General features: G+C 45.3%; 1 protein-coding gene across 4 annotated transcripts in view; it reads right to left on the bottom strand.

Moving 5' to 3' along the window:
• LRRC63 (leucine rich repeat containing 63) overlaps positions 1-15,173 on the bottom strand; it is a 48,944-nt gene that overhangs the window by 15,693 nt on the left and 18,078 nt on the right. For all 4 annotated transcript variants that reach the window (XM_042842709.2, XM_042842710.2, XM_065593540.1 and 1 more), the window contains exons 6-7: positions 13,259-13,357; positions 6,028-6,164 (exon numbers count right to left, since the gene is read on the bottom strand). In XM_042842709.2, the coding sequence (XP_042698643.2) occupies positions 6,028-6,164; positions 13,259-13,357 (236 nt within the window). The remainder of the gene's footprint in view (positions 1-6,027; positions 6,165-13,258; positions 13,358-15,173) is intronic.

Genomic DNA, 15,173 nt, shown 5'->3' with positions numbered 1-15,173 from the left:
AATCATGTCTGGTTTAACACTTTAGGGGAGAGAGGGAAAGGAGTTCTGAATCTTAACGTTCACTTTCTTTGACACTAGTACCTCTGTGTGTTTTATCTGTAGCTGCTGCCATTGTGGCTTTGAGGGGTTCCCCCTCCACACTGATGGACTGGCTGTGTCAGATAAGAAGGAGAAAGAAAAGGTCTCAGGATAACGTGTTCAGTGAGATTCTGCAATCCAGGGCTGCATCAGACTGTGAGCAAAGTGCCTGGAGGGTGAATATTGCAGACTGTATTGAGAAGGAAAGAGCAGACAGGAGAAAGACCCAAGAGTCACAACAGGAAAAGGAGAGGGAGATGCATCAGGATATAATGGGGCTTCTCCAGCAGCAAACACAGATGTTGCAAACTCTTGTGGCCTACTGGTTCAACAAGCCCATCTCACTTCCTTTTGCAGTGTTTGGAGAACTCCATTATAGCACCTCACTACATCACTTTCCCCCAGCATTCCACATGGCCTCGGTGGCTGCATCCCTACCCTATCACTCCACCCCGGGAGCCATAAACAACCACAGCTTCACATGCACCGACCTATGAAAGCCCCGGTTGCTGTATGTGTAGCTAAAATGGACATGAACTTTCTTTCGCCCTGTTAAATTCTGTTCTATTAATTGAGTAAGTTTTTAATGTATTTGCTTTTAAATTGCACAGATTTTTCTTTGCACCTGTTTTGTTACTCAAATTCTATTATTTGGAGAATAATTCATCTTTATTAGTTCAGAACATATCCCTAGCATTACTGAAAGCAACCACTTACTGCTTTCCGTACCGCGTGACACAAAACTCATAGAATCAGTGGCAAACAGTGTAATAATCATAAATGTACAGCAAGCACCACACATTTCCTAACAGGCCCCCACACTGCAGAGCCAGGCAGACTACAGTACATCGCAGTGCATGACTATGGCTCACTGTTAAAGTGCTCTTTCAAAGCCACCCTGAGCCATATAGCTCCATGCTGAGCTCTTGTAATCACCCTTGTGCTTGACTGTTCAAACTCAGCAGACAGCTGCTCTACCTCTGCCCTCCACCCCAATGGCGACTTTCCCACCTTTGCTTCACAGATATTGTGCAGGACACAGCAGGCAGCTGTAACCAGTAGGATATTTTTTTCACTGAAATCCAATCTTGTGAGTAAGCACTGCCAGCATCCATTCAATCTACCGAAAACATATTCAACTGTCATTTTGCACTTGCTGAGTCAGTAGCGGAATCTTTCCTTGGTGCTGTCGAGGTGGCCAGTGTATGGTTTCAGGTCCAGAGGAGCAAGGCATAGGCTGGGTCCCCCAGGATCACTATTGGCGTTTCAATATTGCTAATGGTAATCAGCTGGTGCTAAAAGGAAGTCCCTGCTTGTAGCTTTATGAACAATCCTATGTTCTTAAAGATATGAGAATCAGACTCTTTCCTGACCAGCCAACATTGATGTTGGTGAAACTTCCCCAGTAATCCACCAATACTTGCATAACCAGAAAAAAGTAGTCCTTTCAGTTGAGTGGCAAGGTGGTCTGGTGCCAAAATAGGATACATGTCTATTGCCCCACCGCAGTTCAGGAACCCCATTGCTGTAAATCCATCCACTATGTCCTGCACATTGCTAAGAGTCACAATCCTGCATAGCAGGAGGTAATTAATGGCTCTGCACACTTGCATGACAATTGCCCCGACAGTCGATTTTCTAACTCCAAAATGATTACCCACTGACTGGTAGCAATCTGGTGTTTGAGACCATCACTTGCTTCTTCGCTCTCAGTACAGCACTCATCGTGGTGTCCCTGCGCTGGAGGGCTGGAGCAAGCTCAGCACACAGATCGAGAAACGTGGCTTGGTACATCCGAAAGTTCTGCAGCCACTGCTCACCATCAGCCTGAATTACAATGCGATCCCACCAGTCAGTGGGCCCAGAAGCAGTGCTCCGCCATCTGCAACTGCTCCATGAATGTCACCAAAATACTTGAACTGATTCTTGCTATGTCCCACAGCAATCTGTCCTCCATAACATTGTGATGTTCCCTGCTGATTCCGTTCTTCTTGCGGCTCTGCAAATACTGGAGTATCGGCGTGTGTTCTGTGATTGCAACACTTACAACAATAGTGCAGAGCTGTGCAGGTTCCATGCTTCTGTCAGAGATGGTGAACAGTGAGGAGGGCTGTGCAGATTCATGGGATTTTTTAAAAAGCTGTGAAAATTATGGGCTATGCATGACATTATGGGATGGAGAAAGTTGCACACTGGAAAGTTGACCCCTTGCTACCTGTTACCCCTCATGACTCATTTTTTTCCTCACCATGCATTGCCAAAACTTCCCCAAGACAGTGCACAGGATGGTGGTGGGTTGCACCCTGGGACACCTAGCTATGGTGCACTGCATTGTGCATTGACACACTATGCTTACGAAGTTGCTTATTTCCTACAGAAATCTTTTCCTTATTTCCCTTCTCTGGGCCTCCCTCTAGGACACACTACAGTAGTGAGCACTACTATGCTCACTACAGTGGGATCCTGCCTTTGTTCAGCTGCAAAGGGCTTGCAGCTAACAGCTGGAACAGTTCTGTCAGTGACAGGCACTCCACCCCCCTCCCTTCCTGATGAGGTGCTGCCTTCAACTGCAGTGCAAGAGAGAGTCTCAACTCCACCCACACCTGGAAGCATGCTGCTTCACTTTGCTGCAGAGGAATCAAAGAGACTTTCTCCCTTTCCTTCAGCAATTCCTGGGACTTTACCCTTTTCCTCTGGGGTCCGAGCATAATATTCCTTCTTGCAGAGCTCCATGGAAAAAATCATTCCCAATAAGCATGTCAATGGGGATATTTTCATTCTCAACTGATGCTCACAGTCTCTCTCTTTTTCTGCTACCTGCAGTCTGTTCAACTCTAACTTTGCAACTGCATCACTCTCATCCATTTTTATGCCTTTCTGCTCCTATTTCCCTTTCCCAAAATAAGCAAACAGAAAATAACAAGTGTAACTTTTTTTTACTGTATTCAGCCAACCCACGTAAAATCTCAGCACCAGTGTATGAAGTGCAAATCTCACTCAGAACAACAAGCTGTGCATTTCAGTCTGCTCGCTGCACCACTATGACATGTCCCCGGGATACAACCTAGACTGTGAGACCACTGAGTCCCATTACATTCTCCAGCCTGGGCTGTCTCTCACAATGCTATGCTAGTGACAAGCAATAAATCTCTCCAGATGTTATGATCACTCACCCATCAATATGTAGCTACACACACCCAGCTGAGTTGTATGAATGCTCCCTAAGCCACACATGAACTGTATAAAGAGACACAAGCAAATGTCCCCAGCCCCAAGCCGTGCACTCCAGTAATGTGCCAGCTTACACTGCTCAAGACTCCCTAGACAGTGCAAGCTCATTAATTAATTTGCCACTTCGTCAAAGGAAAGTGAACATGCACCAATCTTTGTAATCTAAGCAGATTCCCCAAGCACTTCAACCCAAAACACACTGTTTTAGATAAAATATAAAAGAGATTTATTAACTACAGAAGGCTAGATTTTGAGTAATTATAAGGGGTAGGCATAGAGATCAACGTTGGTTATATAAGAAATATAAATAAAATTTCAGCCTAAATTCTACAGACAAAGCAAGATTTCAATCAAGCAGTTTCTTGCCCCTCTAGATGTTCTAGCAGTTTACAGTTCTTATTACACAGGCTGAATTTCCTTCTTACCCTGGGACCAATCTCCACAGTTCAAAGTTTTTGTCTTCCAAATTTCTTGTTGCCTTCAGAGTAAGTATTTCAGCTAGGGTTACCATATTTTGAGTGTCCAAAAAGAGGACACTCCACAGGGCCCCGGCCCTGCCCCCAGCCCCGCCCACGCCCCTGCCCCAACTCCACCCCTTCCCCAAAGTCCCCACCCCAACTCCGCCCCCTCTCCTGCTTCCCACGAACATTTGATTCGCGGGAAGCCTGAAGCAGGCAGCAGGTAAGCGGGGGGGGGGAGGAGGCGCGGCCCAGTCTGCCCCCCCCAACCGAGCGGCTCCCTCCGGCCCAAGCCCCCGGCCCAGCACCTCCGACCCCGCACCGCCGGGCCCGTGCCGGCCCCGCACCCCGGGCCAGCCCCCGGCTGAGCGCCTCCGGCCCAGCACCTCCCTATTTTCCCGGACGTGTTCGGCTTTTTGGGATTTCCCCCCGGACGGGGATTTGAGTACCAAAAAGCCGGACATGTCCGGGAAAATCCAGACGTATGGTAACCAATTTCAGCCCTTTCCTTGCCAGCTTCTGTGAGCAGGGCCTGCCTTTGGCTCACAGCTTACCTTTGCTTTATGTTAGCAAAGTCTTGACCATTACTTTAGTTCAGGCCTTAGGCCTCATACCAGGCCTCTGATGCCAAGGTTTATATCTCAAGGCCTCCTCTTACTACAATATGCACTGTAAAAATGATAAACAAAAGAAATAGAATTATTTAATTCGCCTCATACAAGTCCTGTAGTGCAATCTCTTTATCACGAAAGTATAACTTACAAATGCAGATTTTTTTTGGTTACATAACTGCACTCAAAAACAAAACAGTGTAAAACTTTAAAGGCTACAAGTCCACTCAGTCCTACTTCTTATTCTACCAATCGCTAAGACAAACAGGTTTGTTTACATTGACGGCAGATACTGCTGCCTGCTTCTTATTTACAATGTAACCTGAAAGTGAGAACAGGCGTTCACATGGCACTTTTGTAGCCGGCATTGCAAGGTATTTATATGCCAGGTATGCTAAACATTCGTATGCCCCTTCATGCTTCGGCCACCATTCCAGAGGACATGCTTCCATGCTGATGATGATCATTAAAATAATAATGCGTCAATTAAATTTGTGACTGTACTCCTTGGGGGGAGAACTGTATGCCTCCTGCTCTGTTTTACCCGCATTCTGCCATATATTTCATGTTATAGCAGTCTCGGATGATGACCAGCACATGTTGTTTGTTTTAAGAACACTTTCACAGCAGATTTGACAAAACGCAAAGAAGGTACCAATGTGAGATTTCTAAAAATAACTACAGCACTCAACCCCAGGTTTAAGAATCTGAAATGCCGTCCAAAATCTGAGAGGGACGAGGTGTGGCACATGGTTTTAGAAGTCTTAAAAGAGCAACACTCTGATGCGGAAACTACAGAACCCGAACCACCAAAAAAGAAAATCAACCTTCTGCTGGTGGCATCTGACCAGATGAGGAAAATGAACATGCGTTGGTCTGCACTGCTTTGGATCATTATTGAGCAGAACCCATCATCAGTATGGACGCATGTCCTCTGGAATGGTGGTTGAAGCAAGAAGGGACATATGACTCTTTAGCGCATCTGGCACGTAAATATCTTGCACTGCCAGCTACAACCGTGCCATGCGAACGCTTGTTCTCACTTTCAGGTGACATTTTAAAGAAGAAGCGGGCAGCATTGTCTCCTGTAATTTGTAACCAGGCTTGTCTGTCTGAGTGATTGGCTGACCGAGAAGTAGGACTGAGTGGACTTGTAGGCTCTATAGTTTTACATTGTTTTATTTTTGAATGCAGGTTTTTTTGTACATAATTTTACATTTGTAAGTTCAACTTTCATGATAAAGAGGTTGCACTACAGTACGTGTATGAGGTGAATTGAAAAATACAATTTTTTTTTTACAGTGCAAATATTTGTAATCAAAAATAAAGTGAGCACTGTACACTTTGTATTCTGTGTTGTAATTGAAATTAATATATTTGAAAATGTAGTAAACATCCAAAAATATTTAAAATAAATGGTATTCTATTGTTGTTTAACAGTGCGATTAATCGTGATTAATTTTTTAAATCGCTTGACAGCCCTACTATATATACATTCCTAGAAAGCCTTTTTTGTAGGTGTAATTTACAAAGCCAGTATGGAAATGAATTAGTGAATGAATATAATGTAGGTCACACAAAAACCTGAATCCTTGTTTGAGCACAGAAATAGTGCAATCTAATCTATTAATTAATAGTAAACACCTTACCCAGTGGGAAGGACAGATAGTAAATTGAAGGACATGTTAAGGATCCTAAGTGTCTTGAGTTTGTGGACATCCTCAGGGATCTCTTTGATGGGGTTGTTTCGGAGCTTCAGTACTTCTAAGTTTTTAATATTATATACCTTAGGGGGGAAGAGGTAATGGAAAAAAAGTTATTACCACAAAGACAGTCTGATTCCTGTTATGGCAAGAGTTTCTACATTTACATTACATTACATTAGTAAGTGACACTGTAAGAACTAGAAACAAAGAAACTGTCCTAATATTGTATGAATCTTGTATTTAATGTATAGCAGTAGCTAATTAGTAATGTTATTTTAGTTAAAGTACCTTATCATGTGGTTTCTGGGCCTGATCCTGATCTCACTTATACTCCTATAGTATTATAGGTTGGGCTGGTAGCACTGTCTACTATTAAGATTGCCCTACACTTCCCATTACAAAAACATGTTTTCAGTTCCTTATAACTTAGCCAAACTAACTGTTTTGGCTGAAATTTTCCATGCTGGATGTCTGCCACAGGCGAATCTTTTTGGAAAATTTCAGCCAAAACAGTCAGCCATTTTGAAGAATGAGGCTAGGGAAAAATACATTATTTTGACTATGTTAAAAATTTGATTAAAATCTTTTTTTAAAGTTCTAGCACTCCCATACTTTGGGATTTAAAATGTGGCAGAAGGGTGGCCTTTGTGTCCAGTGGCGTAGCCAGCTTCTCAGTGCAGGGGGAGGAACCATAAAAAAGGTGCCCCTACTTGGCTCCTCCTCTGGCCATGCCCCTCCTTGGCTCCTCCTCCGGCCACTCCGAGTCCCCGTCCCCGGCTCCTTCGGCCATGCTGCGGCCATGCTGCGCCCCCCCCCCTCGGAGGGGCTTGGTGGAGGGGGGGGCCGGGCACGGGGGAAGGGGTGGCGGGCGGGCGCTGCTCGCTTCTCCCGGGGGTTGGTGGGGAGCGGAGCAGTGGGGCGGGCAGCAGCTGGCGGGCAGATCCCTTCTCCCCAGCAGCTTCCTGGTTCCCTCGCCCGGGCAGCCCAGCATTTTTTTCAAAAGCGGAGCCTGCCGGGCCGCTGCTAGGCTCCTGCAGGCAGGGCCGGCTCCAGCATTTCTGCTGCCCCAAGCAAAAAAAAAAAAAAGCCGCGATCGGCGGCAGCAGTTCAGCGGCAGGTCCTTCGCTCCTAGAGGGAGTGAGGGACCTGCCGCCCCCGAATTGCCGCAGGTGCCACCCCTCTCCCTTAGCCGCCCCAAGCACCTGCTTGTTAAGCTGGTGCCTGGAGCCGGCCCTGCCTGCAGGCAGGGGGGAGGAGGGGCAGCACGGCCGGACTCCGGAGGAGCCATTTGGGGGGGTGGCGGGCGTGGCCGGAGGAGCGAAGCAGCCAGACTCCTCAGCCATTGTGCCCCACGCTCAGCGCGGCTGCCTCCTGCGGCGGCTCAGGGCTTGGCGGCCGAGTGCTCCACAGCTGGCAGGCAGATCCCCTCTCCCCAGCAGCTTCCTGCTTCCCTCGGCCCAGAAGCAGGAAGCTGCCGGGGAGAGGGGATCTGCCCGCCAGCTGCGGAGTGCTCGGCCGCCGAGCCCTGAGCTGCTGCAGAAGGTGGCCGCGGCGGCGATATTGGGGCCGTGCTGAGCGTGGGGCGCGATGGCTGAGGAGCCCGGCCCGTTTGCTCCTCTGGCCGCGCCCGCTGCCCCCCCCCCCAATGGCTCCTCCAGAGTCCGACCATGCTGCCCCCCTACTTGCCTGCAGGACCCCAGCGGCGGCCCAGCAGGCGCCGCTTGTGAAAAATGTACTGAGGGGAAGCGGCTGCTTCCCCTGATCCCCCCTAGCTACGCTACTGTTTGTGTCACGGATGTGACTTTTGCTGTCCCTATGAAAATCAGCCCAAATTTGGCCAAGTTATAAGCCTTTGAAAAATTACAGTTCACATATGATCAGTAGAGACTTCTTTAGATTTTAGCAGCTAATTTCCCTAAAGATTCTGTCTGCACTAAGTATGCACTGACAGGTCAGAGCAGGACTTTCCCAATGATGGCAGCTATGGGCTGCTGCAGCCAATACCATATCTGGGTCCAAGCACATTAATTGAGAGATTGAGAACACGGGTGAGCTAATGACCCCCCCGCCCCGCTTGGCCAATGCAGCATGGAGGAGTCAGAGAATGGGAGTCAGGAGGGAGTTCGGGGACTGGCTGGGTACAGAATCTGGGACAGGTTGGAAGGAGACTAGGAGACAGGAGGGGACAATGGGAATGGGGAACCAGTATCATAGAATAGAATCATAGAATCATAGAATATTAGGGTTGGAAGAGACCTCAGGAGGTCATCTAGTCCAACCCCCTGCTCAAAGCAGGACCAATTCCCAACTAAATCATCCCAGCTAGGGCTTTGTCAAGCCTGACCTTAAAAATCTCCAAGGAAGGAGACTCCACCGCCTCCCTAGGTAATGCATTCCAGTGCTTCACCACCCTCCTAGTGAAATAGTGTTTCCTAATATCCAACCTAGACCTCCCCCACTGCAACTTGAGACCATTGCTCCTTGTTCTGTCATCTGCCACCACTGAGAACAGCCGAGCTCCATCCTCTTTGGAACCCCCCTTCAGGTAGTTGAAGGCTGCTATCAAATCCCCCCTCATTCTTCTCTTCTGGAGACTAAACAATCCCAGTTCCCTCAGCCTCTCCTCATAAGTCATGTCCTCCAGACCCCTAATCATTTTTGTTGCCCTCCGCTGGACTCTTTCCAATTTTTCCACATCCTTCTTGTAGTGTGGGGTCCAAAACTGGACACAGTACTCCAGATGAGGCCTCATCAATGTCGAATAGAGGGGAATGATCATGTCCCTCGATCTGCTGGCAATGCCCCTACTTATATAGCCCAAAATGCCGTTAGCCTTCTTGGCAACAAGGGCACACTGTCAACTCATATCCAGCTTCTCGTCCACTGTAACCCCTAGGACTTTTTCTGCAGAACTGCGGCCTAGCCATTCAGTCCCTAGTCTGTAACAGTGAATAGGATTCTTCCGTCCTAAGTGCAGGACTCTGCACTTGTCCTTGTTGAACCTCATCAGGTTTCTTTTGGCCCAATCCTCTAATTTGACTAGGTCCCTCTGTCTCCTATCCCTACCCTCCAGCGTATCTACCACTCCTCCCAGTTTAGTGTCATCTGCAAACTTGCTGAGAGTGCGTCCACACCATCCTCCAGATCATTAATGAAGATATTGAACAAAACCGGCCCCAGGACCGACCCTTGGGGCACTCCGCTTGAAACTGGCTGCCAACTAGACATTGAGTCATTGATCACTATCTGTTGAGCCCGATGATCTAGCCAGCTTTCTATCCACCTTATAGTCCATTCAGCCAGCCCATACTTTTTTAACTTGCTGGCAAGAATACTGTGGGAGACTGTATCAAAAGCTTTGCTAAAGTCAAGATATATCACATTCACTGCTTTCCCCATATCCACAGAGCCAGTTATCTCATCATAGAGGGCAATCAGGTTGGTCAGGCATGACTTGCCCTTGGTGAATCCATGTTAACTGTTCCTGATTACCTTCCTCTCCTCCAAGTGCTTCAAAATGGATTCCTTGAGGACCTGCTCCATGATTTTGCCGGGGACTGAAGTGAAGCTGACTGGTCTGTAGTTCCCCGGGTTCTCTTTTTTCCCTTTTTAAAATATAGGCACTATATTTGCCTTTTTCCAATCATCCGGGACCTCCCCCGATTGCCACGAATTTTCAAAGATAATGGCCAAAGGCTCTGCAATCACATCAGCCAACTCCCTCAGCACCCTTGGATGCATTAGATCTCGACCCATGGACTTGTGCATGTCCAGCTTTTCTAAATAGTCCTTAACTTGTTCTTTCACCACTAAGGGCTGCTCACCTACTCCCCATTCTGTGTTGCCCAGTGCAGCAGTCTGGGAGCTGCCCTTGCCTGTGAAGACTGAGGGGGGAAAAGCATTGAGTATTTCAGCTTTTCCCACATCATCTGTCACTATGTTGCCTCCCCCATTCAGTAAGCGTCCCAAACTATCTCTGACCTTCTTCTTGTTGCTAACATATCTGTAGAAACCCTTCTTGTTACCCTTCACATCCCTTGCTAGCTGCAACTCCAATTGTGCTTTGGCCTTCCTGATTACACACCTGCATGCTCTAGCAATATTTTTATACTTCTCCCTAGTCATCTGTCCAAATTTCCACTTCTTGTAAAGCTTCCTTTTTGAGTTTAAGCTCAGTAGGTGGGAGATGGGAGAGACAGAGATTGCATGAGGAGCTGTGGGGAATGCGGGACTGACTAGGTAAAGAGACTAAGATAAGAACCTGCTGTGTGTGTGTGTGGGGGGGGGAGTATGTTATCATCTATCAGTTACTCTGTTAGTTCAAATGGCAGAGGTCTTTGTGATGGATCCAAAGATTCCAACCCTGCTGATGACCCATGTGGGCCTCAGTACAATGTTTTTCAGTTTGCTTTTTCAAAAACCTAGGCAATTACACAAAAACTATGTTAAGCAAACATTATTAGGCTTGCAAAGTCAAACACTCAAAATTTGGAAATGCCAAAATTAAGGTTGCCAGGACAACCTTAATTTGGCCGTTATATGTATGTATTATGATACAGTCTAATTACAGGTTGTGTAATACAGGAGGCTGTTGTCTGCAGGCACCCTGCTTCATTTATTGCAGTTGGAAGGTGTGTGGTGAATGAGACAGGGGATTGTAGGAAGAGGAATGATTGTCTCATAGAATCATAGCAGTGTAGGATGGGAAGGGACCTCGAGAGGTCATCCAATCCAATCCCCTGCACTCAGGGAAGGACTACGTAATAACTAGACCATTCCTGACAGGTGTTTGTACAACCTGTTCTTAAAACCTCCAATGATGGAGATTCCACAACCTCCCTAAGCAATTTGTTCAGTGCTTAATTACCCTGACAGTTAGAAAGCTTTTCCTAATGTCCAAACTAAATCTCCCTTTCTGCAATTTAATCCTATCCTGAGAGGTTAACAAGAACAATTTTTCTCCCTCCTCCTTATTACTATATTTTATGTACTTGAAAATGGTTATTATGCCTCCACTCAGTCTCCTTTTCTCCAGACTAAACAAACCCCATTTTTTCAATCTTTCTCATAGGTCATATTTTTTAGAACTTTAATCATTATTGTTGCTCTTCTCTGGACTTTCTCCAATTTGTCCACATCTTTCCTGAAACATGGCACCCAGAACTGGACACAATACTCCAGCTGAGGCCTTATCAGCACAGAGTAGAGTGGAAGTGGTTAAAGAAACCGAATGCTGCCCTGGAGAATTTGATTCTACTCCTACCTCTGCCATAGAGTTCCTATGCGATACTGGGCAAATCACTTAAACCAAACTTTTACCAGGTGGTCACTAATTGTGTGTTCCTCATTTTATGGGTGCCCAGAGTGAGACCCTGGGGCTTTATGTGCAGAAGTGCTGAGCACTCACAGCTGCAGCTGAAGTCAATGGAAGCTGTGCTTTGAACATACATAGGGCCCTACCAAATTCATGGCCATGAAAAACGCATCACAGAGCATGAAATCTGGACTCCCCCTCCTCCCCCGGTGAAATCTGGTCTTTTGTGTTCTTTTACCCTACACTATACTGATTTCACCGGGGGGTGGGGGGGAGACCAGCGTTTAACAAACTGGGGGTCCTTTCCCAAAAGGGAGTTATAGGGGGGATCACGGTATTACCACCCTTACTTTTGTGCTGACTTCAGAGCTGGGTGACCAGAGAGTGGCGGCTGTTGGCCAGACGCCCATTTCTGAAGCTAGCTTCCCGCCAGCAGCAGCGCAGAAGTAAGGGTGGCAAAACCATACCATGCCACCCTTACTTCTGCGCTGCTACTTTCAGAGCTGGGCAGCTGGAGAATGGCGACTGCTGACTGAGGGCCCAGCTGTGCAGGCAGCAGCGCAGAAGTAAAGGTGGCAATACCATACCATGCCATCCTTACTTCTATGTTGCTGCTGGAGACGGCTCTGCCTTCAGAGATGGGGTCCCAACCAGCATCCACCGCTCTCCAGCTGCCCAGCTCTGAAGGCAGCACCACCGCCAGCAGCAGCGCAGAAGTAAGGGTAGCAGTACCGCCACCCCTCCTACAATAACCTTGTGACCTCCCCACAACTCCTTCTTGGGTCGGAATCCCTACAATAACACCACCATGACATTTCTGATTTAAATAGCTGAAATCATGAAATTTACGATTTTTAAAATCCTATGACCATGAAATTGACCAAAATGGACCGTGAATTTGGTAGGGCCATAAACATACATATACTGTGCTATATAATGGTAAGTACTCTGAAAAATCAGGTTCCAGGATCACAAACGGGGCTCCCAAAATTAGTGGATAGTTTTGACTTTAATCTCTTTGTGCCTCAGCTCTCCATCTGCAGAAGAGGGATAATAAATACCCACTCGTCTCACAGAAGTGTGGTGAAAAATCAAGTCACCAATGCTTGTGAAACACTCAGATGCTATAGTTCTGAGCGTTATACAAAGCCCCTGAGAAATTTAATACTTCTGACTTCAGAGTAGGATTTGAATAATGTGCAGTAAGTAAAGCCTACAGCCACACACTGAACAATGAGGAGAAAAAAATATTGACTAGCTGCTTATTAGTTGAGTACTGTCCATCCTGTGCACTGAACGAGGCATGGATTCTGTGGAAAAAGTAGTATGTGATCATGTAATTGAGGACTGGATCATAGCATATGCACAAGGGAGTTGAATAAAGATTGCACAGGCAACTTTAATTCTGGAATTTCCTAACTTTTGAGTTCTTGACTTTGCAACTGGATTAAGGTTCTTTCAGAGTATTTTTTGTGTGTAATATTAGTATCAACCCATAGATTGGTGCCCTATAAATGAGGATAAGTTTAAAACAGGAATAACTTCCCATTGAAGTCAACTGAGTGACACTAGTATAAAGCAAGATCGGAATGAGATCTTCAGACACAGATGTAGAGATATTTCTAAATCTTGTTGGAATCTTTCCAGGCTCACATTGATTCTTACTATCCCATAAATAACCAGAAAAGTAAAGGAATGATGTTTTTCCAATATCTGAGCTATGCAATTTGCATCTCTTATTAAATCATTGTTGTTTGGAAGTTACATTTTTTTATGTTTAGTTTAATATTAAACTGTAAAAATTCAGGCTGTCTTACAGTTTTACTCTTAATAACAATAAGGAAAATAACTGGTACATACCTCCCTGGGAAAGAAGTGTAAGTCATTGAATGACAGGTTAAGATACACCAAAGTGTCGACTAAAGGTGTAAGGTCTGGAAGGAGAGTCAGGAAATAGGCCTAGAAGACATAAGCAGTAGAAAAGATATATTAACTAAATAAAAATCAACTTTTTTTATCAAGAGGAAAAAAAACAAGCTAAGAACAGGCTCCACCAGGACTTAATTTAAAAGATTTATCATTAAAAAAATAGACAAATCAGCAACATGACTCCATTGATAGATACATAGAATCATAGAAGTGTAGGACTGGAAGGGACTTTGGGTTATCTAGTCCAATTTCCTGTACTCAAGGCAGGACTAGACTATTCCTGACAGGTGTTTGTCTAACCTGTTCTTAAAAACCTTCAATGACGGAGATTCCACAACCTCCCTAGGCAATTTATTCCAGTGTTTAACTATCCTGACAGTTAGGAAGTTTTTCCTAATGTCCAACCTAAACCTCCCTTACTGCAATTTAAGCCCATTGCTTCTTGTCCTATCCTGAGAGGTTAACAAGAACAATTTTTCTACCTCCTCCTTCTAGTAACCTTTTATGTACTTGAAAACCGTTATCATGTCCCCTCTCAGCCTTCTCTTCTCCGGACTAAACAAACCCCATTTTTTTCAATCTTTCTTCATAGATCATTTTTCTAGAACTTTACTCATTTTTGTTGCTCTCCTCTGCACTTCCTCTAATTTGTCCACATCTCTCCGGAAATGTGGTGCCCAGAACTGGACACAATACTCCAGCTGATGCCTTATCAGCGTGTCTTGCTTACAATATTCCTGCTAATATATCCCAGAATTATGTTTGCTTTTTTGCAACAGTTTTACACTGTTGACTCATATTTAGCTTGTGACTCTAAACCCCAGATCCCTTTCCACAGTTCTCCTTTCTATGCAGTCATTTCCCATTTTGTGTGTGTACAACTGATTGTTCCTTCGTAAGTGGAGTACTTTGCATTTGTCCTCATTAAATTTCACCCTATTTACTTCAGGCCATTTCTCCAGTTTGTCCAGATCATTTTGAATTTTAATCCTATCTTCCAATGCACTTGCAACCAACCCCTCCCAGTTTGGTATCGTCTTCAAACTTGATAAGTATACTCTTTATGACACTTTCTAAATCACTGATGAAGATGCTGAACAGAGCCAGACCCAGTACCAATCCCTGTGAGTCCCCACTTGATATGCCCTTCCAGCTTGACTCTGATCCACTAATAACTACTCTCTGGGAATGATTTTTCCAACCAGTTATGCACCTACCTTATAACAGCTCCGTCTAGGTTGTATTTCCCTAGTTTGTTTATAAAACGGTCCTATGAGACAGTATCAAATCATTATGCAAGGAGCATCAAAAGATTTGCCTAGCTGAGGGCCATATTGGCAACTCAAAATTCTGTCTGCCTTGCCTCTCAGCTCCCATTTCATTGATCTCCCCTTCCCTCTTGCATCAAATTTAAGCTACTTGTTCCCACTTTCTATGCTCTGCATGGCCTAGTTCCTACTTTTATCTCTTATTATGCCCTCTTTGAACAAAATATACTGGGCTCTTTCCTGTGATCTTCCTAAGGTGCATGGAATGAGTACTCTGGGGCTGTCTAGCTAAATAGGTTCTGGGATGTACACATGATGTTTGCAACTCAGAGCTCCAGAGTTCTAGAAAGTGAAGCTTCTTCTTTTCATTTTTTAAAAGCCTTTTCTTTCAAAGCTAGGGAACCCCATACAAAAATCTATGGTAAAAAAATATGAATTAATGATTTTGACTCAAATCAGGAAATTAAGTTACAGTTGCATGCACAATCTTTGTCTACACCCTTGGTATAAATAGTTTGATACAGTATTTAATTACATCATATATTATAATCTCAATACATTAATATACTTTTCTCTAC

The sequence above is a fragment of the Chrysemys picta genome, chromosome 1, assembly GCF_011386835.1.
Source record: "Chrysemys picta bellii isolate R12L10 chromosome 1, ASM1138683v2, whole genome shotgun sequence".
In the NCBI taxonomy this organism is placed as follows: Eukaryota; Metazoa; Chordata; order Testudines; family Emydidae; genus Chrysemys; species Chrysemys picta.
This window is presented reverse-complemented; position numbering and strand designations above follow the sequence as displayed.